The following is a 26459-nucleotide window of genomic DNA, read 5'->3' as shown; positions in this document are numbered from 1 at the left end:
ATTAATTCAGTTTTGCCAATCAAGCAGAAGCTTATTACATGAAAATAAGTACAAACCAATCTATATAACTGAAGTTTAAAGATTTCGAAAACACACAGTAAAGTACAGCTTCATTAATCGAGAAACACTGCTTTATTGTACTCAAGCTGGAGAATTCCCTTCTCTGTCATCCTTATAGGACTTAGTTTCGTGATAGCTTCAGTTTCCAGTTGTGCGAATCTGATAACCCCCTTTCATGAGTCTTCATAAAACTGAGTTTATATGATTTTGTCTTTAGATAATCCCTTTTGGATTTTAACAACCACTTTTGGTCTGGAACTCAAACTAATTTGCTTACTCTGAGGTAATCTATTTCTATACTGTCTCCCTTCATTTTATACATCTATCTTCTTCAGCCATGACCTCTACAAATCTGAAAGCCTAAAAGGGTTCTTCAAGCTGTGTGTTTCCCCGAAATCAAAGAATAAATTCCATGCCAGAACCTTCTACCTGAAGCCAAATACACAACAGTTTGCATTGTTCACTTGTAAAATTCACCCAATGAAGTAAAAACCTAATTTCTCCAGGAAACTCTCCCTCGTACTACATTTTAACTGAAATTGCCGTGACTACAGAAATCCTCACACATTGATCATTAAAATCCCTTCATAGATACAGACCAAACCCATATGCCAGTAGTTCAAAATTCCCAAAATCCAAAATAAATGGTGGTAAAATGCCTATAAATCATACACTTTACATTATATGCTCTATTAGTCACCACCTTCCACTCCATAAAAGATCCATTTATCCTACTGCTTTCTGTTTACTAACTTATTTAAATCCATGCTCGTATATTAGCTCTAATCCCTTGTTCTTTTAATCTTCTACATTAATCTCTTAAGAAGGATTTCATGGAAAGCTTTCTGAAAATCAAATGCACCCGTACCTATTCTACTCTTATATCCTCAACAAACTCCAGTAGGTTCATCAATCATGATTTATCCAATAATCATGAAACGGTGGAATTTGCTTATTCCTGTTGATATTTTCCAAGTATTCTGCTATTGTGTCGTTCATAATAGGTTCTAGCAGTAATTAGATAGTCGAGACCTAGCAGTTTATAATTCACTGTTTCTTCCTCCTATCATGGGGTTATATTTGCCACCCTCCAATCTGTTCGAGCTGTTCCTCAAGTTGTAGAATTTTGGAAGATGACAATCAAAGTGCATCCATTATTTCCAAAATACTGTCTTTAGTACCCTGTAGTGTAGATCATCGGATGCTGAAGATTTACCAACTTTCAGTCCCATTTAATGTTTTGAAGAGTACTTTTTAATTCTGCTAATATTAATTCCCTTCAAACAAAGCACCCTTGGCTTCCCTAGCACTCTGCAAAGTTAGTTTTGTCTTCATCTGTGAAGACAGAACCAATGTAGTTGTTTAATTGCTTTGCTATTTCTCTTTTCCATTATCATTTCTCCTATTCTTCCAATATACATCTATATTGAATATATGAATTTGTATTGGTCTTTATTCATCTTTTCCTTCATGCATATTTATAAAAGCTCTTAAGTCTGCTTTCATGTACCTTGCAAATTTGTTGTCACTGTTTTTGCACCTATTAATCAATCTCTTGGTCTTCCTTGCTGAGTCCTAATTAATTTCCAAACCTCCAGCCTGCTACATTTTCAAGCAAAATCTTGAATCTAATTCTATCCTTGATTTCTTTTTGCTAACCATAGTTAGACCACTTTTTTAATGTAAAAATACAAGAGGAAAGGAGTTAACTAATATGATTGTTGCAATGCATGCATTGATTTAAATATTAGCCAATTATTATGCACTGTAATGCAGTTTAATTAAATTAGCCAAACTGTTGCTGTCAACTCTTGCCCCATACTTTTGTAACGTTCTTTGCTGAGATTTTGGACCCTAGGTTTGGGTTAGGTGCCTCCATTTCTCTCCCAGTGAAGAATCCTTTCATGATGTGGTCACTATTCCTAAAAGAACCTTGTGTGACAAGATTATTAATTAACCAATGCTCATTGCGCAATGACAAATCTAAGAGAGGCTGTTCCTTAATTGATTCCTCAATTTAATGGTCTCAAAATCCATCTAGTGCACACTCCAGGAGTTCACATGCCATTGCATTATTTATTGTTTGTGGTTTGTACATTCGATATGTAGATTAAAGTTACCCATGCTCACTTGCACCTTTGCTGTGTGCGTCTCTAATTTCTTGTTTAATGCACGGTGGTACAGTGGTTAGCACTGCTGCCTCACAGCACCAGAGACCCGGATTCAATTCCCACCTCAGGCAGTTGTCTGTGTGGAGTTTGCACATTCTCCCGTGTCTGCGTCGGTTTCCTCCGGATGCTCCGGTTTCCTCCCACAATACAAAAATGTGCAGGTTAGTGAATTGGCCATGCTAAATTGACTGTAGTGTTAGGTGAAGGGGTAAATGTAGGGGAATGGATCTGGGTGGGTTGCCCTTTGGTGAGTCGGTGTGGACTTGTTGGGCCGAAGGGCCTGTTTCCACACTGTAAGTAATCTAATCTAATCATTATTGTTTTTGGAGACCTCTTGACAGCATCCACAAATGTTGTCTGCTCCGTGTTGCTTTGTTCCACCCAGACTGAGTTTACTTCTAGATTTTCTGACTAAATATCCTTTTTCAGTGTTGCACTGGTTACATCCTTTACTAATAACACTAATCAACCTCCTTTTCCTTTTTCCTTGTCCTTCCTAAAAATTTAGTATTCTTGAATGTTCAGTTCCTAAGCCTGGTCACCCTGCAGCCATGTCTTGGTACATACTCCTATTGTACCTGTTTACAACTCTTTCTGTGGTTAATTTGTCCATCTTACTGCAAGCACAGTGCATTTGGGTACAATATCTTTAGATTTGTCCTTTTAAAAATATTTTTACACATCCTGTTTATATTATGGCCCTGTATGCTGCAGCCCTTGTTTTCTTTGTGCCCCACTTTTGCTTTCTATTTTTCATTTCTTATGTCTACCCACTTAGTTTCCATCCCCTTGCCAGTTTAGGGTATATTGCCTTAAACTTGAATATAGTGCACTGTTTTCAAGTGTGTACCTGATCTTAAAATAAATTGGTCTCATCTCATCTGTGATTTGAAGACCCAAGATGGATACTGTTATTAAGACCCTGGAGGTGTCTTGCCTCTTTCTTCTACTCAGTCTGTTCTAACAATACTTTTTAAATACAGACAACTAGTGTCATAGAGTCATAGAGATGTACAGTATGGAAACAGACCCTTCGGTCCAACCTGTCCATACTGACCAGATATCCCAACCCAATCTAGTCCCACCTATCAGCACCCGGCCCATATCCCTCCAAACCCTTCCTATTCACATACCCATCCAAATGCCTCTTAACTGTTGCAATTGTACCAGCCTCCGCCACTTCCTCTGGCAGCTCATTCCATACCTGTACCACCCTCTGCGTGAAAACGTTGACCCGAAGGTGTGTCTCATGTCTTTCCCCTCTCACCCTAAACCTATGCCCTCTAGTTCTGGATTTCCCCCACCCCAGGAAAAAGACTTTGCCTATTTACCCTATCCATGCCCCTCATAATTTTGTAAACCTCTATAAGGTCACCCCTCAGCCTCCAACGCTCCAGGGAAAACAGTCTCAGCCTGTTCCGCCTCTCCCTATAGCTCAAATCCTCTAACCCTGGCAACATCCTTGGAAATCTTTTCTGAACCCTTTCAAGTTTCACAACATCTTTCTGACAGGAAGGAAACCAGAATTGCATACAATGTCCCAACAATGGCCTAACCATGACCTACCAACTTCCTGTACTCCATGATCTGACCAATAAAGGAAAGCATACCAAACGCCGCCTTCACTATCCTATCTACCTGCGACTCCACTTTCAAGGAGCTATGAACCTGCGCTCCAAGGTCTCTTTGTTCAGGAACACTCCCTAGGACCTTACCATTCAGTGTATAAGTCCTGCTAAGATTTGCTTTCCCAAATTGCAGCACCTTGCATTTATCTGAATTAAACTCCCATCTGCCACTTCTCAGCCCATTGGCCCATCTGGTCAAGATCCCATTATAATCTGAGGTAACCTCCTTCGCTGTCCACCACACTTCCAATTTTGGTGTCATCTGCAAACTTACTAACCACACCTCTTATGCTCGCATACAAATCATTTATGTAAATGACAAAAAGTAGCGGATCCAGCACTGATGCTTGTGGCACTCCACTGGTCATAGGCCTCCAGTCTGAAAAACAACCCTCCACCACCACCCTCTGTCTTCTACCTTTTGAGCCAGTTCTGTATCCAAATGGCTACTTCTCCCAGTATTCCATGAAATCTAACCTTGCAAATCAGTCTGTAATATGTTGAAATGAATTTTAAAAATCCCTTTATTAATTATTCATCAAATATGTGGCATATTTAAAGTATGGCTTTTAATAAATGATTTGTTGTTGGCTTATGGCTGCTTTAGAATGAGTAATTAGTATTTCAAAATTGTGTTCTGTATTTTTTGGACTAGCAGAATACATGTATCCTAAATAACGTCTAAAGTTGGCCAAGATAAAACAAACTAAACATAAATATCTAAAGCTCATGTCTGCTTGCAATTGTCATAGAAGCATCTGTCACTGGCAGTACTACTGGGAGTCATCACCAGCTGGTTTTCACATTGGTGCTGTTCATTATATTGAACGACACTATGACCGTTCTAAATAGAATAGATTTCGATGTGATTGAATAACTCATCCATGAGGCACTTTGGGCCAACAGGGCAGCAGATTTGTATTCAACTTGATTTGTTAACCTCCTGGCCCCCTTACTTCACTGTTGCTATCAAGCTGGGTCATTAACCTTGGTTAAATGAAAATTTCAGGAGTGCACCTGGAAGCAGTGCCAGGCATGGACAAAGTTGCGTTAATTACCTACTAAAGCTTCAACACAGGACAAGTTGCCTGTCAAATTAGAAGCAAATGCTATGGACAGCAAAGCAATCCCTAGACGAACCGATCACACAGGTTCTGCAGTCGTGCCACATCGAGTTGTGAAAGATTATGAACAATTTAGCAATTAATCAGGGAAAAGGGCTTTACAAATATCACAATTTATTATTAAATAAAGGGGGAATCTCTCATTTCAGTGCAAAACATGACACTGAAGTGGTTGCAACCATCTTCAGCCCTAAGTGGAAAATGCCTAATCCATCTTGGGCTATTTCAGAAGCCCACAGCATCTCAAATACCAGTCTTTAGCCAATTTGGTTTTCTTTGTTTGAAGTCAAGAAATGCCTGCAAGCACTGGTTACTGCAAAGGCTTTGGACCCTTGCAGCATTCTGCTATTAGTACCAAAGACTCCAGAACTTACTGTGCTCTTGCTCGAGTTGTTCCAGTACAGTTACAGCACCAACAACTACCCACAGGCATCTAACCAGACCAATTACACACCAATCATTCTACACTCCAGAAAACTGCTGGAAGTATTACTAACAATGCTATGTTACAGTACGTCTGCAGCAATAACCTGCCCACTGACACTCTGTTCAGGTTTCACCTGGGCCATTCAGCTTCTGACTTATTACAGCTTTAGTCGAAACGTGGACAGGAGAGCTGACCTCCAGATGTGAAGTGGATTGCGTTGACAGCAAGGCATTCTCGCAAGACTGGAGTTGATAAGAATTTGATGGGCTTTGAAAATTTCCACTGGTTAGAGTCGTGGGTGACACAGAGAAAGATGGTTTTGGTTGTTGGAGGTCAATCATCTCGTTGCAGGATATTACTGCAGGGACTCTTAGTTACCATCCGTATCATCTTCAGTTGCTTCATCAATGGCCTGCCCTCCTCCATAATGTCAGAAGGGGGAGTGTTCACTGATCCGTGCACTATGTTCAGTGCCATTCACAGATCCTCAGATACTGAAATAATCTGTGTCTGTATGCAGCAGATTTAGTATGGTACTTAGTGGTGAGCAAGGTTTGTGTCATACGTCAGTCTATGACTATCTTCAAGAAGAGGTAATGTAACTGTGTGTCTCTACTTTGACATTCAAGGACATTACAATTGCTGAGTCATCCACTTTCAGCATATTGCTCCTTTTAAACCCATCACCAGTCACACTTCCAGTGAACTTTCCTAAACTGTTCTCACCTGGCTTAGTATGTGTGTTTTGTTGAGTGTGCAGTTTAACTATATTACATTCCAAGGTATTTCACAGAAACAGTACAAAATAGTATTTGTCATCTAACCATATAAGGGGATATTGTGGCAGATAAGCAAAGGCTTATTAACAGAAAAGGTTTTATGGAATGTTTTAAAGAAGATAGCGAGGTTTAAGGAGAAATTTCAGTGCTTTTGCAGCTGAAGTCCTGGCCAATAAACAGTGGAGCAATTAAAAAGTTACAATCGAGAGATCATAATGGAGGAATGCAGATATTGTGGCGTTAGAGGTCATGGTAGGGAGGAGTAGTGTGGTTGCGGAAGGATTTGAAAGGAATTAAAATATATAATCAAGGCATTGCTTAATCAGGAATCACTGAAGATCAGCAAACGCTGAAGTGATGAGTACGTACAGGTTTGAACTTGAGCAGCAGAGTTTGAGATGCCTTCAAGTTTTGAGAATGTAGAATATAGAAGAACAGCTGGTAGTACTTTGAAAGAGAAGTCTAAAGGTAGCAAAGACATGTATGATGGTTTGAGCAGCATATGAGCTGAGATGTGGCTACATTTAACAATGTTACAGAATATGCGATTTCAGCAAAGCATCAAGTACCACATCATGTTGCAAACTGTCTCATTCAACCACAAGCAGTCACAAGGAGAGGCATGAAGGTGGTGCTGAAAAATTGAGATTATGCCATCCCTTTTCTCAATATTCAGTGGAGGATTTCAGCTGATCCAGTACTGGACAACGGTGAAACAGTGTGACAATTTACTAACAATGGAGGGGTTCAAGGGGTAGTGGTGAGATAGGGCTAGTTGATGTTTGTGTATTTTCGAAATTGGTGTTTTTAAATGTTGCTGAGGGGCAGCAAGTAGAGAAGAAACATGGGCTATGGTCTGACAAGAATGGACCAGCAGAATGCAGTCCTACCAAATTGTATTGTTTACAAAACATTGGTGTGTGAGCATGTTCAGGGGCTAACCACTGTAGGAATCAACTGCAAAAATTAATTTTATGTTCCACTAAGCCAGTTTCACTCTGGGTTCTGACTTAGCCAGTATTAACATTAGCTGAGATGGTCACTACGTGTGTATTATTTTGCATGTGCACATCTGTTTCAAGTTAGGATGCTGACTTCCAGCGTTAACTATGCAACAAGCAGCACAGATGCAAATTCTGTAGCACCCAGCTAACCATCTGATAACTAAGCATTTAATTCGCAGTTCTGTCATACTCCAGTGATTTCTTTTCAAAGTAATACACCACTTCGCATGATAGTATAGGAGTTGGGAGGTCATATTGTGGATGGGCAGGACATTAGCTAGGCCACTTTTGGAAAACGTTATGCGATTCTGGACTCCCTGCTATTGGAAAGATGTGAAACTTGAAAGGGTTAAGAAAAAAATTTACAAGGAGATTGCCAGGGTTGGAGGATTTGAGCTTTAGGGAGAGTCTGAATAGACTGGGGCTATATTCCTGGGGCTTCGGAGGCTGTGAAGTGACCTTGATAGAGGACATGAATAAGGTAAATAGACAAGATATTTTCTCCGCGATGGGGTGTCGAGAACTAGAGGGCATAGGTTTAAGGTGGGGGGGGGGGGCGAGATTTAAAATGAATTTAAAGGGCAACTTTTTCACACAGACGGTGGTGCATGTATGGGATGAGCTGCCAGATGAAGTGGTGGAGGCTGGTACAATTGCAATATTTAGAAATAATCTAGATGGGCATATGAACAGGAAGGTTTTGGAGGGATATGGGCCAAATGCTGACAAATGGGGCTAGATTTATATAGGCTATGTGGTTGGCATGGATGAGTTGGACCGAAGGGTCTGTTTCTATGCTGTATATCTCTGACTCTGAGGAATAGACTGATAACTTAAAGGACAGAAACACCCAATTTGCATTCAAGATATGCAAATTTTTGTGTCTTTTTTTAAACAACGACATTGAAAGTATGTGTATAAATATGAGTGATGCTTGTTGCCTGGTATATCTCCAGCCTGACATGTAGGTCAATGTTTTGGGATAATCTGGAGCAGGGTTTTGAAGGTCTGGTTTCAGATTTTGTTGGATGCTGTGGTACCAGCTTTAGGACTTTGAGGTTTGAGTCTTGGCCTTAATGGTCAGCAGCAAGAACTGGATTTTGCCTGGTTCTGATCTGTTGTAATTCAACTTTAGAGGGATTTGAATTCTGGTTTTGGTGTGTCTCAGTTCAGACTATCTAATCAGATCTTGGGAAATATAGGTCCAGTTTTCAGCAGCCTGTGTTTAGATTTTTGAAGGTTGGATTTTGGGTGCTTGGTATCTGATAGATTGCATCAGATTTTGGAGGTTCTGTATCATTATTTTAGATGATTCATTGTCATGATTTGGTGACAGCTGGCCCAGGTTTGTGGTAACCATGTCTGGATTTTCTGTGTTGTGCATCCAAGTTTTTGGCAGCAGGGTTTTGAAGGTTCCAGGTGCTGTTGAGTCCAGATCTAGGCCATGGGGACTTTGAATCTGTGTTTTGTTAGCTAGGAATCTAGATTTCATTGGGTTTGGATATGGGTTTTAGCGTGGCTCACATTTTCGAGTTTGAAATTGTTGTTTCAAGTCGCAGTTTTGAAGATCAAATGGCAGCTGTTAGGTCTCCAAGTAAGGGTTTTAGGGATCTGCTTTTGAGACACCTGGTCCAAGATATTTTTGGACAGCAACCACTCCCTGCCTATCTTCAGTCAGTGTCCTCTCGAAGTGGTAGAAGCCAGCAGCAGTGAGACCTGTCAGAACAACTGATCCAGCTTCTCCAAGTATAGGTTCCCTCCTTCTGCCCTTGCTACTGCTCCAATTGTAGATTCTGTCTCTTAAGCAGATAGAGGAGGAGAAAACCTGTGATTAGAGGAGTTGGAACAGTGAAGAAGACAAAGATCAACAATGTGTTTCCTCAGACTTTCTCTCTCTCCCAATATGGGGCAACTGTTCTCTTAGTGTCGCTCCAAAATTGTTTATCCTGGACTTTCGGGTGAATTCATCTGCTGCACCCTCTGTATTTTGAGCACCCTTGATCTCATTCTAAAAAAAATTCTTGTGACAACGTGCTTCTGCATGGAACTGTGCTCTTCTGGAAATTTCTGCCTGGAATTTCTTGTCAGTATTTCTCAGCTTGAAGCCTGAGATAACCAGCAAATTTTATTTTTGTTGAAATCATCATAATCTGTACTGAAATGTCAGCTTGGTGGCTCTCCTCCTCAAGAGCTGCATTACTGACTTGAGTATATGCTGAATCCAGATGCATCCATATTGTGACCAACATGCATCCATTCGGTGGGATAAATTCTGAGGCCACTGACATCGGCAACATTCCTCTCTCAGTTGACATTGCTTCTGGGACCATGTGTTTAAAGATGGCTGCTGAATTTACCTACTGAGAAATAGGAAGTACATTTGAAGAACTAACTGTGTAGAGTTACTGTTTGAAATTTATTACTCAGGTGATCAACTCTTGTGATTGCAAGATTTGAATGTAGCTTGTCTCTGCAACTTTGCATCCTTCGCCACCCTGCTTTAAGACCATATGGACTTTGCATTGATTTTTGCATGATAAAGGAGCTCCTGACATCTGTAAACATGCCTTCCATCAGTTTTACTTTTTTTTTGTCGTCTTACTGTATATCAACTTTTTCCTCTGGTAAATGACTATATCTTATGGCAGTTTTTAAGGTTAGTTCATTCATCGGATGTTGATATTGCTGATGAGGCCTAGATATACTGGCTATCCCTAATAGCTGCAGAGAGGATGCTGGTGAAGCACTTCAGTGAACTGCTGCTGCCTGCCTGGTGAAGGTACCCCAAACAGTGTTGTTCCAATATTGTGATCCATTGACAATGTTGAAAAATTAACCATATATTTCTGTGTCTGAATGGTATGACTCTGAGGTATTGATGTACACAAACGCTTGCTGTCTGTACTTTTATGATGGCAGTCATCATGGGTTTGAATGGTGCTGCTAGAGATACCTTGGAAAGTTGCTGCAGTGCATCCTTGTAAGATGCACATTCTATCCAAGGTGCATGTTTGCTGGAGGGGCTGAATGTTAAACATGGTGCATGGGTGCCAATCTGTTTGTTTTGTCCAGATGACATTGAGCAGCTTGTGTGTTACTATATCTGTACTCATCCAGGCAAGTAGGAAATATTTCATTACACACTTGACTATGACTTTGTAGGTGATGTAAAGGCTTGCTGGTGCTGAGAAGTAAGGTCTCTGTTCTGCTCTTGTAGCTGCCATTTTCAGTCAGTAGTGACTACCTGAGGATGTTGATGGTAGGAACTGAAGTGCTGGTAATAACTTGTAATGTCTTGTGGAAATGGTGAGGATTTTCTTCAAGCTAGTCATTGTCGCACTGATGGTACTTTTCACTTATTAGCCCTGTGCCTGAGTGTTGTCCAGGTTTTATTGCATGTTGGAGATTACTTTAAAAGGGTTCAGAGAAGATTTACAGGTATGTTGCCAGGGTTGGAGGATTTGAGCCAAAGGGAGAGGCTGAATAGGCCGGTGCAGTTTTATCTGGAATGTCAAAGGCTGAGGGGTGACCTTATGAAAGTTTATAAAATCATGAGGGGCATGGATAGGATAAGTAGATAAGGCCTTTTCGCTGGGGTTGGGGAGTCCAGAACTCGAGGACATAGGCTTAAGGTGAAATGGGGAAGATTTAAAATGGATCTAAAAGGCAACTTTTTCACGCAGAGGGTGGTGCGTGTAAAAATGAGCTGCCAGAGGCAGTGGTGGAAACTGTACAATTACAAGATTTAGAAGGCTAAAAATCATGCAACACCAGGTTAAGGTCCAACAGGTTTATTTGGAAGCACTAGCTTTCAGAGCGTTGCTCCTGACTTGGTGTTGTGAGATTTTTAACTTTTGTACACCCCAGCCCAACACCAATATCTCCAGTCAAGATTTAGAAGGCATCTGGATGGGTATATGAATAGGAAGCATTTAGAGGGATATGGGGCAAGTGATGGCAAATGGGATGAGATTAGGTTGGGATATCTGGTCAGTATGGACCAGTTGAATTGAAGGGTCTGTTTCCATGCTGTACGTCTCTGACTCTGTAATTGCAAATAACATCAAAGTGACCCTTTTGAAGGTGAGAGCGTATTGTAGTCACTGAAGATTGTTGAGTCCCAACCAGTGGGAAACTTTCCCAGTGATTCCCTTTGACCTCAGTTTTTCTGGGGCACCTTGACACTTTGCCAAATGCTGCTTTGATATCAAGGAAATCACTTGCAGCTTCTTTATCCATGCATGATTTGAAGCAATAATGAGATTTGGACCCAAATGGTCCTGATTGAACCCCAACTCAACTTTAATACGCAGGTTGTTTGTGGGTGAATACTGCTAGATTGTACTGTTGATGGCATGTTTCATCAGTTGTTGATTGCTGCGAGAAAGCAGATAAATCAGACTAGTTTAGTCCTGCCTTTCATGGAAATGACATACCCGGTCAATTTTCCACTTTTCCAAGGGGAGAGTCTGTATTGTGATTGTGTTGGAACGGATTGGCTAGAGAGTAGTTCATTCTGGAGGTGAGTACGGTGTTCAAAATATGTATGGTAAATGGGTGAGTTGCCCCCAAAAGGCCTTAAGATACCCTGGATAATTTGATTGGGCAGAGGAGCATCAGTCAGAGGCAAGTTACTTTGGTTAATGGAAGATTTGAAAAAGGGCAGCCGCTCCTATTGCTGGCAGTTTCACCCTTGAGCTGTTGTCAATAGGCTCACTCGTGTCTCCATTAAGCAAAGCCTGTAAATCAGTGACGGTGGTGGATGAGTCTGTCAGGCTTAGCAGGAGGCCTGGCAATTTAAACCTGAGACTGAGGGTTGAGACTCCGTCTAACCAAAAACAACAGCCTACTTAAGATCTTCCAGCTTTGTTCCTACATGATGAAAATGCAATAGCAGTGACCTCCCCAGTCTGTGGAAAGCATGTTTCGGGCAATGGCTTTGTTTGTGTGCAAGTTTTTTTCCCCTAGAAAACTTTTCTAACTCCGTCTTGTTGGTTTATTTTGTTACAATTTTAAAAATATAGAATCTATGAAATGGTTACCGATGACGATGATGAATTCTCCTCTTTTTTTTTTCTGCTGGTGTCCAAATCCAAATACACAATACATTATATCAGATACAGAAGCTAATGTTGCTGCATAACTGTATCACTTAATACATGAGAATCAACAAGTATCTTCTGGGGAAAAAAAATCTCAAGTGCCTTCAAGAGGGAAAACTGTATTTTAGACCTTGCTCCAGGTTGAAGACAGGAATTTGTCTCGACTAGACTATATGGCAGTATTCCTATCATGGACATAGACATATTCATTTGAGTGGCAGGAGTACCGGGGAATTAACTCTAAGTATGCCACTTAACATCTTTGAAGGCATTTTTATGAGCTTTCCTCTCAGACATCACTTTGCAGGACTATTGACCAACAAACTATAATTACAGCTGTTGTTCTTTGTCACAAATATTGAGCGTCATTAATCTTATTGCCAACAGAGGCAATCGTCAAATATGATTAACTATTTTAGAATGAGAAATTAGATGATCTAAAATTGACACTTGCAATCCAATCTCTTGTGATGGATTGAATTTTGCAGATGGTATTTGTTCTTTGTGGCAAAAATGTTCTGATCTTCCAATTGTTTGAAAGTGGTGTTTTTGAAAACAAATGTGAATGTCATAACTTGGGTATATATTACCAAATTTTGTGAAGAATTCCTTCCAAACACGTGGGTAAACGTGAGATTTGAAATTATTTGCCATCAGCCGTTTGAAGCTTTATTTTAATCATATTTATGATAGGAATGTTCATATTTATAACATGAAATATATTAAAATTCAAAGCTAATTTGAAGCAGTAGGTTAGGTCTTGCCCACCTTTATTCAAAATGTAATATTGAAATATTAAAAGCTTTATTCCTGATGAAGGGCTTTTGCCCGAAACGTCGATTTCGAAGCTCCTTGGATGCTGCCTGAGCTGCTGTGCTCTTCCAGCACCACTAATCCAGAATCTGGTTTCCAGCATCTGCAGTCATTGTTTTTACCATATTGAAAGGAGGTCAGACCAAAAATTGATCAATCAAAACATAAAAGACCCAGATTGTTGTATGTTAAGTCAATTTTGTGATGCGTGATCTTGAAGTTTTATTTGCTTTCATTTAGTTTTAATGCAACTCCTTTGGCGCTAAAGGTAATATTGTGGAAATATACAAATCAGTCGAACTTTTTCTTTTCCGTCTGTGCAGTTAGCAATAAATACATTTTGCAGACTGTGTTGACTACGGCTCTCTAATGCGCACACCACCACTAGCCTATCCAATTCTCCTGTCCTACTTAGACAGTTTTGTGAGTTCAACAGCAGAACTGTATTTTTCCAGATGATGATGGATTCCACATACATTCGTAAGCTTGGAATTTGTTCCTTTATGCTCTTTAAGCTTGGGTACTGCTTGCCCAAGTGCCTTGAGTAGCCTGAAAAGTTTTTTTGTATTTTGTATTGGGTGATCTCTTTCTACCAAAGGCTTCTGTGAAATTCTATTCTTAATTTGTTTAAACTCAAATCCAGATGTATTCAATGACATTTACTACTTGCTCACTAGACTCTAGAGAGAGAGTGGGTATCCAGCAATAGCAGATTAGAAGGAATCAAAACAGAACCACACCCAGGTTGAAGAATTTTTTCAGTGCTGTAAATCTTTCACATGGTAATAAGATGCCGAATGATTAGATGTGTTGTGAGTGTACTTTTGTGACCGAAAAGTGAATCTCTCAAACAGCGGCAATACATTTTTACTTGCCTTTGCGAGGCAGTGTTTTGAGTTTGAAATGTCTGCTACAATGGAACTGTAACATTTACTTTAAAACCTACCAGTTCCTCTGCGTGTGGTCTGGAAAAATTTCTGAAATGTATTTGCGTTAGGTCATTTTCTCCAGCTGTTGAAGGTTTACAAAAGAAGAGATGAGAACTGGAGCCTAGAAACAAAACATTCTTTATTTTGTCAGATGAAGCTATTCCTTTATTTTTTGCAGCCCTCAGTTTCACAAACCTATACTCCTGATCTATCCAGTAGACTTACTGCTTTGCAGCGATGTTCTCGGTTAACTTTGCTGTTCAGCAACATAGAATCATAGAGACACATGTTTAAAGAGTTACATCATGTTAGTAATGTTTGTAGTGTCCTACTTGATGCCACCTCTATCCAAGTGGCATTGAAGTTGCATTCTCCTTATGAGGACCAGCCAGAGCTACAAAAGAACATACCAGTGCAAAAGCCCATTCTCCTGGGTGACAAGGAATATTCCTTGTTCTTTTATATTCCCAGCTCCCACAGCCACCTGTACTTTATTCACACATTGGCTTTTGAAACGTCAGGGTGAACAAAATATCCTGAGCAGTACCGCTTTCCCAGACACAGGCAGCCTTGCCAGACACTGGGTACATGATCTCAAAAGGCTTGAGGTGCCTTATATGTACAATCTAAATCACATACAGATATAAAACCATTTAGCACAGAAAGAGGCCATTCAGTCCATCAACTCCACTGTAGTTCTCAGTAGAATGGTCCAGTCAGAATTTTTCACAGTGGAATTTCAAATGTTTTCTAGAACAAAGTGCAGCTGTGCAGTCCATACCTTTTTGATTCGCAGTTAATTCACTCTTGTTTGATTCATTATTAAGTCTGGAGTTTGAGCTGTTTTCAGTGGAGGTTGAATTAGGTTAAGATGAAAATTCTATTAAAAGAATTCTAGACTCTCTTCTGCACAGACTGTCAAAACTTTGTTATTGCATTGGCCAGTATGAACAGTGATCCAAACCAAAATCGACTGACTAAAGCACTCAGACAAAGTTCAAGATTGACAGGACTAAAGGATAATTTGGCATAAAGTTACTCCAGATGTTTTAGATTTAGCGGCATGTTCCTTCAAATATTTGAATCTTGTTGCGAGTCTAGGTTTAGTTATTTGGCTGCTGTCTTCGTGACGTCTTGTGTTGTGATGTAGAAGTTGGATTTTCTTTTCATTTATGGGATGGAGGTGTCACTGACTAAACTAGTATTAATTACGCATCCCTAATTGCCCGGGTGACAGCTAAGAGTCAACCACGTTGGTGTGGTTCTGCAGTCACATGGGCCTGACGAAGTAAGAATGGCAGATTTCCTTCCCAGACAAGCATTAGTGAACCAGATGGGTTTTTGTGACAATTAACGATCAATAAACACATAGTTGCCATTAGGCTAGTTTTAATTCCAGGTTTTTGTTAAATTCAAATTTCAGAATCTGCTATGGTGGGATTTTAACCTCTGACCACAAAATATTGGTCGCTGACCACACTGTCGCTGACTCCTCTCAAGAGATTCAGCCTGCAAATAGGTTTCCTCTATGAGTGATTTGTTATGAAGGTGAATAAATGACCAGTTGAATGATCTGGGATGACATTAGGAAGTGTGGAAAGAGGAGGGGAAAAGCTGGAGCCAAGATTAAAGAGGCGACTGGCTCATACTTGATGATATCAGTAATATCAAGAGTCTGTATATACATACTATTGCTTCCGAAAAATGTCTGTCATACTGTTTTTTTTCTTGCTACCCTATATTTCTCCTGCAATATTTTTCCCTTTTTTCAGAATTTTTTTTCAATCTGCTTCCAACCCATTTCATACATTGAAAAATGTTTCTACTACCTTTGCCAGTCTGCGTCTCTTCATTTTAATACCTGCCCCATCTTCCCAGTTACCTCTGTGAACCCCTGTCTCTCCTTTTATCTCTAAACTATGGATGAAAGAGATTGGTTGCACTATACTTATCAGTGCCTAATTCCATCCAAATAGCTGTATCTCTCGTGTTCTGTTGTACTCCTTTATAGCCTTCCCCCCTTTCCCAATATTTTTCTTTGGGATCTCTCCTCCTTTTCCCTTCCTTCCTTTGCTTTGAGCCGGATTCTTGCTTCTGTGGTGGGGAGCATGAGTCTGAAAATTTCCCAACTCAGCAGATCGAATCCAGTAAGAAGTGCGCCCTATCAGATCTGATTTTTGCTTTCCAAGCTTAGGGTGGATGTGGAGTTGAACTTACTGCCCCTACAAGCAGATTGGAGATAGTCACAGGATGGCCTAGTACCAAAGAAGGCTGTTCAAGGTGCCCATCTTGGCTCTGTCGGACTTTATCCCAATTGTTTGGTTATTTTTAGACACTTTTCAGCCCTTAATTTCCTCAATTCTTCATCATCTCTTCCACATCCCCACCACCACCACATAACTCCTTGTACCATCTCTATGTCACTTGATGGTGCTCCCATGTCTGTTCACACTGTTCAGAGTCAGTGAATCCTATTTTAACAATGGCATGTTTGCATTTACTTTTTCTTTAAAAAACCTCTTCATTATTTTCTTGAATGAATTTCCTGTTGCTGTAGCCCTGCATTAATCAGCCAGACATTTTAAGTATTAGAGTCATAGAACTATAGAGCTGTACAGCGTGGAAAAACCCTTCGGTCCAACTCATCCATGCCGATCAGACATTCCAATCTAATCTAGTCCCATTTGCCAGCACTTGGCCCATATCCCTCTAAACCTTTTCTATTCATATATCCATCTAGATGCCTTTTAAATGCTGTAATTGTACCAGCCTCCACCACTTTGGCAGCTCATTCCAAAATCCACCATCCTCTGTGTGAAAAAGTTGCCCCCTAGGTCCCTTTTATATCTTTCCCTCTCACCCTAAACCTATGCCTCCTAGTTCTGGACTCCACCCCAGAGAAAAGACTTTGCCTATTCATCCTATCGATGCCCTTCAAGATTTTATAAACCTCAGCTTCTGAGGCTCCAGGGAAAGCAGCTCCAGCATATTCAGCCTCTCCCTATAGCTCAAATCCCCCAGTCCTGGCAACGTCCCTTGTAAATCTTTTCTGAAACTTTTCAAGTTTCACAACATCCTTCTGATGGGAAGGAGATCAGAATTGCATGCAATATTCCGAAAGTGGCCTAACCAATATCCTGTACAGCCACAACATTACCTCCCAACTCCTAAGTAACAGAATGGAGAAGCATTTGGCACCTCTTTATCTTCTGTAAATAAACCTTGAGTTTTGACAAAATGGATCGCAGAAGAAAATAGTGTATATTATCTTAAAATTGTCAGAGTTTCCATCTTAGTGTAGCTGTCCCAACAGAAATAAACCTTTTATTGGATCTCAACATTTTGCATGAGTTGGAATGGGGCCATCTAGGTAAGGAAGGCTTTTTGACCTTTGCTTTCAAAGGTTTCTGAAATCCAGGCTTTGGTTAATTATACCTGTGAGCTATCAGTCATGGAGAAACTGACCCGATTACATGAAAATTGTGGGCTCTAAGGGGTGCCAACCAACCCTGCTATGGAGCCATCCAGGTCTGGCTCACTATCCATATCATCCTCCCGTGCTCGTGAAGATTGACCAGAGTAGAGCCCCAGTTTATCGTTGTCATTACCAGGTTGACTGAACATGATGCTTACAGGCTGTCAGCTGAAATAAGACATTGTGATAGATAGAAATGTCTAAGTTACTTTCCAGATATCAGATTCAGTATGTTTTTTTCCAGATGAGCAAGGAGGCGAATTAATTTGAATGCTAACATTTGTGCCTTGTAATCTAGCCTGGTGCACGGGTTCATCCAAAATTGTTGCTTTATTGTGGAAATCTATATTTTTGCTGACGGAAGTTTGGCCTTCCGTATGCCTTCTCTATATCATTCAAAGAGGAAGTGTGCTTATTTTTTGCCAAATTACTTAATTTTGGCCTTGGTAATTACTGTGTGCATTGGGTGGCCTGAGGGCTCAATGCATGATGAAAATTGATGTGTTTGATCTACAAACTGGTGAAACTGTTCATTTTGAAGTAATCTTGAGGTGGTGATGAAAGCAGTTACATTGAAAGTTTCGCATCTAATGTAGTAATTTAAGTAGTGGTTTTTTTTTGAAGTATTTGCAATTAAATAGCATTTTTGTCGCCATATTATTATAGCATTGATATTATTCTTTAGTGAATGAAACTTTACTGTCAGTTGAGCAGCGGTGGCTGTTAGTATGTGGGTGGTTATACAATATTTTGAGAGAAAATAAATATTCCAGATAGAGGAATGCAGATATGCTGCCTCATTATAGTGCAGATGAGCACAAATACATATTGTTTGATTTGCTGTATCTACATCATCCAAAATAAACTGAGATAAGCTGCTTCAGCGTAGTTCCAACAAAATTCAAGAAGCTTGATGCTAACCAGGACAAAGTAGCTGACATCCACAAATATTCAATCCCTCACCACCAACATTCAGTAACAATAACATGTACCATGTAGAAGTTATGCACTGTAGAAGTTCACCAAAGGTCCTTATCTTCCAAACCTACATCCACAACCATCTAGAAGAACAAGGGTGGTAGGTATACAGAAACCACCATCACACAGGTTTCCCTCAAAGCCACACACAATTCTGACATGGAAATACATTGCGGTTCCTTCAGTACTGTTGGGTCAAAACCCTGGAACACTCTCTTTTAACAGCACTGTGGGTCAACTGCAGTAGTTCAAGAAAGTAGCTCATCTTGAGAGCAGCTTGTGAAGGGTAACTAAAGTTGGCCCAGCCAACAACATCCACATCCTATGAATGAATTAAAAGAAAAGCAAACAGTCCTAGAAAGTTCCTTCAGGGAATGACAAGCCTAATAGTCTTATTTAGCTTTATTTATGTAGAGACTTCAGGCAAGGGCAGATGTGATAACATGTGGAAATCAAGAAATTACGAATTGAGTTGCGCCCATCTGCCATTAGCTTTGCAAACAAAGCATCTTGCTCTCTGTCTTGCTGTTCAACTGCATTGGCCGACCTGACTTTCTGTACCTGCATTTGCAGGGTAGGTATCACGTTAACCTGTGAGAAAAGGGAGTCATTTTGTGTTCAAGTATTCCCTTTTTATTTTTTATTTTATTACCATTACTACTGGGTAAGCTTACTGTTGCTCAAAATTAAGTATTTACTGTAATTTCATTTCTTTACATTTTAATTGTTCCTTGAAGATGCCTTCGTTCTTGGTCCCACACTTCCTCAATTGTAGTTTCGCTCTCTTTCAATGTCACTTTCTGTACCTGAATTCACCATTCTAGCTTGCTCTTGTTCAGGTCTTACACATTATATTTCAGAACCCATCAATTTGTTTGGTCCAGGACACACAGTTGCTTGACCCATTTACTCAGTTCCCAAATGCCTTGTGGCGGATGCCTTTTCAATCATGCTCATCAATCTGGGTGCAGATTCTACACACTAATTTAGAGATAGGAAATGTTAAATGTCTACTGATACGGGGCATTGTATGATCTCTGTTTACTTTCCATTGAAACTGTTGTCTTTCACATAACATTTCACTGTTTCACCTTTGTTTAGTTTGTGATCTCTCACTAATGCTGTGTGCCACCCTTCTCAACTCATCCTTTTTATGTTTATACAGCCTTTCACTTTTAGGTTCTCTCCTTAAAGTGACTTCAAGTGGCTGTCAGCAATTGATGACGACTGAAATACACTAACCACTTTCTCCTCTTCTGCCCCTTCTCACTCCTGTACAATATGGGGTCCCGATTTTACTTGTCAAAACCTGTGGGCTGTTTTCATCTGGCATTACGTATAATAAGCATTCAAAGTCATCTTTTCATTTCTGAGCACTGCATTGTTCTCACTTAATGAGACTAATCATGTAAACTCTTTAAAATAATTCTCTTCCTTAGGAGTCGGCACACCTTGAAAGTTAGAGAGCATAAAGTATTGGGCCCCTATGTAGATGGCTTGTCGCAGCTGGCTGTTACTTGTTTTGAAGTAAGTATGTGTATTAATCATTACACCTTTTGGCCTGAATATGAAATGATTCATGATTAAGTTTGAACTACATCAGCATTTCATTTTGTAAGAAGCTACATGACTCGTGCTTTCTTTGTGGTTTGGATGTTCTCGGTTCAAGAATATAACACATCTGCTAGGATTAACTGTAATTAATTGGCTTTAAGCAAGTAACTAAATAATCTGTATAGTCAAGAGCACCTCAGTATTGAGATGCAAAAAGCTTCAGTAGTTACATAAAACTTTGTCAGGTTTGTTGTCCTGATGTCTAATGTTTACTTGAAGATCGTTACATTTTTAGCTTCTCTTGTCTGTTTTTAATGTATCATTTAATGCATGAATTTAAGCATAGATGGGTATGAGGAATTGCCCTTCAGTAAGAAAAATAAGATTTAAGATTGTTTGGAAAACAAGAACCTAAACAGGGTCACAGAATGAAGAAATCTGGATTACAAACTCTCAAATCACGTGAGGGTCAGTAAGATCATATAAAAGGAAAGCAAGCAGTGAGGCTTATTTCTAGAGACATAGATTTGAAAAGTAGAGAAGCTTCATGGAATTAATATGGAATCCTGGTTTTCCACACTTGGAATACTATGTATAGTCCTGTTTGTTATATAAAAAGATAATGAAGAGGGTGGAAAATGACATGTAGAAAGGTGATCTCAAAACTGCATGGCTATACCCATCAGGAAAATATGATAATCAGTAGTGAATCTGTTCTCATGAATGAGAAAACCTGGGGTTCTCTTAATAGAGGTCTTTAAAATGAGATCTTTTAGGCAGCATACACAGGGCACTTAATATCATTGATAGAAGATGTAAATGTCTGAAGAGGTGAATAATGTTCCAAAAATAAACTAGAGGGCATAGGTTTAGGGTGAGGAGGGGAACATTTAAAAGATCCTCAGGGGCAACTTTTTCAAGCAAAGGGTGGTGTGTGTATGGAATGAGCTGCCAGAGGAAGTGCTGGAGGCTGGTACAATTAAAACATTTAAAAGGCATCTTTATGACTCCATGAACAATACAGCACAGGAACAGGCCCTTTGGCACTCCAAGCCTCCTGGGACACATTTTGTCCTTCCATACTAAAAACTGTCTTCATGTAAGGGATCCATATCACTCTGTTCCCTTCTTATTTAAATATTTATCCAGGTGGCTTCTTGAAAGCTGCTATTATGTCTGCTTCCACCACCAACTCTGACAGCATCTTCCAGACACTCACCACCCTTTGTGTGAAAAACATGTCTCGCACTTCTCTCGCACCGACCCTCCGAAGAGTAACCCACCCTGACCCATTTCCCTCTGATAATGCAGCTAACACTATGGGCAATTTAGCATGTCCAATTCACCTGACCTGCACGTCTTTGGACGATGGGAGTAAACCGGAGCACCCGGAGGAAACCCACACAGACACGGGGAGAATGTGCAAACTCCACATAGACAGTCGCTAGATGCTGGAATTGAACCTGGGACCCTGGTGCTGTGAGGCAGCAGTGCTAACCACTGAGCCACTGTGCCGCCCCAACTTCCTCTAAATCTGGCGACCTGCACAATTCCACATTTCGTGATTTCATCCTTGATAGTCATGCATTTAGCTATCTCGGCCCTAAATTTAAGATTTTCGCACCAAAATGTCTTTGCCTGTCTACTACTCCCTTCCCTTTCAAGTCGCTCCTTTTGCGTGGACCTACCTTTTCATCACCTATCCTAAAACGACATAATGCGGCTAAGTATCAGATCTTGTCTGTGAATACGGCATGAAGCACCTTGGAAAATTAAATTCCATATAAGGCACAATATGATTGTAAGTTGTTGTTGCCTGAGAAAGAGACAGATATCACTACAGTGAGGAAAGCTAATGTACTGTACTAGGCTGAGTGGTTGCCACTAATTCTCCTTTTTAGGTACTTCACTAATAATAAGACAGATTCAAATTGCCACAGACAATTTTTGTAGATTTTTTTTAATCAACCTGTTTAGCGATGTTATTACACACCTCTGGAGCATGTGGACCATCAGTGCACCACTTGAGTCTTTTTAATCCTCTCTGAGGTATTATTAATCAACCTGTAAAGTATGTTGAGATATGTACACTCTTCTGGAGTAGATGGGACTTCTGGTCCTGAGGTAGGAGCTTATCACTGTACTACAAGAGATTTCCTGCAATCCTGTTTTATGCTGAGTTGAGAGGCCTATCTTATTATTTATTAGTAGTGCCGGATAGCCCACTGGTAGATCTGAACAAGAGGAGACATTTGGCTCACAGGACAAGAAGTGCTATTGCATCTAGCACTTAGTGCAAATTACATTGACTAGTCAGTTATAATTACTTAAGACTATCAAGAGGCAGATAAGTCATTTTTGATCCCTTTGGGATCACATGCAAGACTGACTGATTCTCCAGCCAAAGACCCTCTGGCATTATCAGATTCAGGTAGAGCTTTTTGTACCTACAACATCAACTCATTCAGAACCTTGAATCTTGCACAACAAATCAAAAATTGCAGTCATTTAGAAGTTAGTCCAGATTTCAAGTATAGGTTTACAGACATATGGATAAACATATGTTCTAAGCAAATTTAATGTTTGAGCTGCCATTAACTTTACAAATTTATAATTTAATCTAATGATTTCAGAGAAACTGATCATCCTGACAATCCACTCTGGCACTTTCACATTGTTACAACTTAGTTTTACTTTATTTGGATATTTTACTATTGTATTTCTCTCTGCATTTCCTTCCTGGGACAGAAAAATAAAGTGGCTTGGCAATTGAAATGATTTTTAAAGGCATATTTGAACTCTGCATGATGATGTGCTTCATTATTGTTTAATTTTATCTATGGTATGTTGCAGGATATTGAATCCTTAATGTCTGAAGGAAACAAATCACGAACAGTTGCTGCTACCAACATGAATGAAGAAAGCAGCCGTTCTCATGCTGTGTTCAGCATTATCTTGACTCAGACACTTAATGATCTCCAAAGTGGTGTAAGTCTGTGTCCCTTTGCTGTGACATAAGAATGGTGTAGTCTGGCATGATTGCTAGAATGATCCAAAATCATTTCCAGTTTGCATTTGTTACAGGTTTGATTATTAACTTATTATTTTCTTATTTCTAGACTTCTGGAGAGAAAGTAAGTAAGTTGAGCCTTGTAGATCTGGCTGGGAGTGAGAGAGTTTCTAAGACTGGAGCCGCTGGAGAGCGTTTAAAGGAGGGCAGTAACATTAACAAGTAAGAAGCTGAAAAAACAGTGTGACACAAGCTATCTTAGTAATTTTCTTATATCACAAAAATATAATTTCAGGCAAAGCGAGAGAGATGCATATTTTAAAGCTAATGCTTCACAATTTCAATTCTATTTACCTAATTTGGGTGGCAAGCTAACTGTGTCGGCAAGTTAAGGGTTTGACTCCAACTAAATTGACTTTTGGTTGCATTACTGCTGTAAGGCTGCTCTGTCAGTGATGTCTTATTTTACATGTGACATTAAATTGAGGCCCTGACTGCTGTTACTGGTGGATACAATTGATCACTTTTTAATGAACACTGGGACATTCTCCTTTTTGTTTCGTCTGACATTTCTCCTTTAATCAGTACACAAAAGCAGAATAATACCTATTGCACTCGTTACTGATTATCTGTGAATTTGCTACCTGCGGATCCATATACTCATGAAGTCATTATCTCATAGTCCTCTGCAATAGATAGGGTAGTTACACAGAAGTGGTATCTGTGATTTTTGTTATTCAGGGGAAGTTCCGTGCCCTATTCCCAATGGATAATATGAGGATCTCTGGTACTCATTTGCTGTTTGTATACTATTACCATATTCCACACAAAATAAAAGCCATTTATTAGTTTTGAACCATACTAGGATTTCTTGCATTTCTGTAGCTATATTTGATGGGGAGGTTCTTTTTTGCTTTGTCATGGGGACAGCAAATGAATTCAAATTAATACCTCAATCATGTTGGCAACTTTCAGCTTAATGAAAATGGTCCTCCAGCATGTTTTAATTTTGAGGTAGATATAGGTGCTATGTCCAGTTTTTCTATAGATCATAATAATTCATACAGATGATGGATAATTTTAATTTAAATTGGGATTATATTGATCTGAAGAACCTGTTCATATGTTTTCCTTCATGCAATCGCATAAGAGACTGTTATGTGCAATATATGAAACCAACAATATATGAAACCTTGCGGTAACCAAATTCTAACTGCATTGACAATTCAGCTCAGGTAACAGGGCAAAATTTTCATTTAGCACAGGTAAAAAAAAACAACCGCAGAACTCCCTGGATGACATAATTTCTCAAAGTAAAATTTCACGAGTCCTTTCCATTCACATAGTCTCATAATGCTCATCCTACCTGATCCATGTGAAGTCATTGGTTTTATTTAGTTTCTGATCCTACCTTTTCATAACTGCACACATTTCTGTAAATTGACTTTGAGGTAAGGTAATTGTGTTACTACAAGACCATGAGGTTTCTGGAAGAACAGATTTCTGGGTCAAGTTGAATGAGTGACCTCAATGAATTCTACTTTGGAAACAGTGGTGAAGGACATCAGTTAATTGTCATAAAGAGGCTAAGAAGGATTAGTACAGATTTCATCATGTACAAATTTGTTGGATGTCAAAATCCTTTGCCACAGGGTATAACTGAGGCAGTGACAATTGTTTCTTCTAATTGGATAATCAGGTTGCTAATCTGTACAACCGATTCTGCACAACATATTAACAAAGAGCATTAATGTTGCACTTAGTGATAAAACCTTTATTATAGTTTTGCTTTCCATACACACTTTTTTAAAAAATACATTGAAATAATAAATGTTCACTTAAGGGCTCTTCTTTGCCTAATATTAGGCATAAGTCTTTACAAGGTAGGTACAATTTGTCACTTATCACATAAAAATACACCATTTGTTTTACTCTCAATTTTTCTTTATATTTAAGGTAGCTATATCGCTCAGATATGTAAGTTTTTGTTCTGTTTTCTTTTTAGGTCACTTACAACATTAGGATTGGTTATTTCTGCCTTAGCGGACCAAGTGGGAGGCAAGGGCAAAAACAAGTTTGTGCCTTACAGAGATTCTGTGCTCACCTGGCTTCTCAAGGTATTGATAACCAGATCGAATTCTTTGGAAGAAAAGTATATATTGTAAAGAATATATTTGCATTTTGTGCACCAATATCATAAACCTTTCACTTCTGGGAAATGGACTTGCATCCAACTTCGTCTGATTGTATGACAATCATCTTGTTCTTTGTACAGCTTCAGATGAAATGAATTTGGAACCCAAATCCTCACAATCGTGGACTCACAGCTAAACAGCTGATCATTTAGCACTGATTAACAAAAGTTCAGTCTCATTTAGTGAGGACTTACGGATGGTGATTGTGGGAAATGGAGAGCATTTCCCTGGTACATTTGGGCTGTTGAGGTTAGTATTTGAAAGTCCAATTTTAGTTAAGAGTAAAGGGAGTTTTACTCTGCACCTGCAGTGCGGCATCAGATTCTTCTACTTTGTGGCAAAAGTCTTACAAAAGTCTCACTTTTGAAAACCTAAAAATTATCATAAAAATCTGAAGAACAAATACTGAACTCCAAGCAGCAGGAATGGTGCAACAAGCAATTGTTAATTGCCTATGTTCTTCTCCTGAATTGTGTTGTATTGCTCCTTTGCTTCCATCTTCAAGAATTTGATGGAGAGACTAGTAGTGGGATTGGGAGTTTTCTGAATCAAGACCATCAGAAACATAGTGCTATTTTTGAATGATCAGTCTCTACCTAGGATTAACAGTTCTTCCAGTTAAAAATGACTTGCTGTGTGTGAAACACTTTAAGACATATAAGATCTGCTGCTATGATCACTGCATGTCATTTCCATTTATGGATTTGTTGACATTGAAGCCTGGGGGGATAAAAAAACTGTTTGCATTGCTTTATGCACTTTTGAAGGGGCTTTACAGCAAATTTCCTGCATTTCAAAAATGGACAAAAATCAAGACAAGAGTTCATCTTTCTGATAAAGATCAAATTCTTCTTAAATAATACAGAGATTGAAGGTATTTACTTGAGTATTCCGATATGATCAATCCTAACTAGCATCAGCTAGAATCTGAACAATTTTAGAACATAGAACGTTACAGCGCAGGAGAGGCCCTTCGGCCCTCTGTTGCGTTGTCCTGTGGAACCAATCTGAAGCTCATCTAACCTACACGATTCCATTCTCGTCCGTATGCCTATCCAATGACCATTTAAATGCCCTTAAAGTTGGCGAGTCTACTACTGTTGCAGGCAGTGCACTCCACACCCCTACTACTGAGTTAATAAACTACCTCTGACATCTGTCATATAGCTATCATCCCTCAATTTAAAGCTATGTCCCCTTGTGCTAGCCA

The 26459-nt window shown here is 39.5% G+C and overlaps 1 protein-coding gene across 7 annotated transcripts in view; it reads left to right on the top strand.

Moving 5' to 3' along the window:
* The window catches only part of kif13a (kinesin family member 13A), a 319077-nt gene that overhangs the window by 160161 nt on the left and 132457 nt on the right, over nucleotides 1-26459 (top strand). For all 7 annotated transcript variants that reach the window (XM_072560889.1, XM_072560887.1, XM_072560888.1 and 4 more), the window contains exons 7-10: nucleotides 19930-20017; nucleotides 22898-23032; nucleotides 23164-23276; nucleotides 25060-25171. In XM_072560889.1, coding sequence (XP_072416990.1) covers nucleotides 19930-20017; nucleotides 22898-23032; nucleotides 23164-23276; nucleotides 25060-25171 — 448 coding nt within the window. The remainder of the gene's footprint in view (nucleotides 1-19929; nucleotides 20018-22897; nucleotides 23033-23163; nucleotides 23277-25059; nucleotides 25172-26459) is intronic.

The sequence above is a fragment of the Chiloscyllium punctatum genome, chromosome 41 (assembly GCF_047496795.1).
Source record: "Chiloscyllium punctatum isolate Juve2018m chromosome 41, sChiPun1.3, whole genome shotgun sequence".
NCBI classification, from domain to species: Eukaryota; Metazoa; Chordata; class Chondrichthyes; order Orectolobiformes; family Hemiscylliidae; genus Chiloscyllium; species Chiloscyllium punctatum.
Note: the sequence above shows the minus strand (reverse complement) of the source record. Positions and strands in the feature narration are given on the sequence as shown.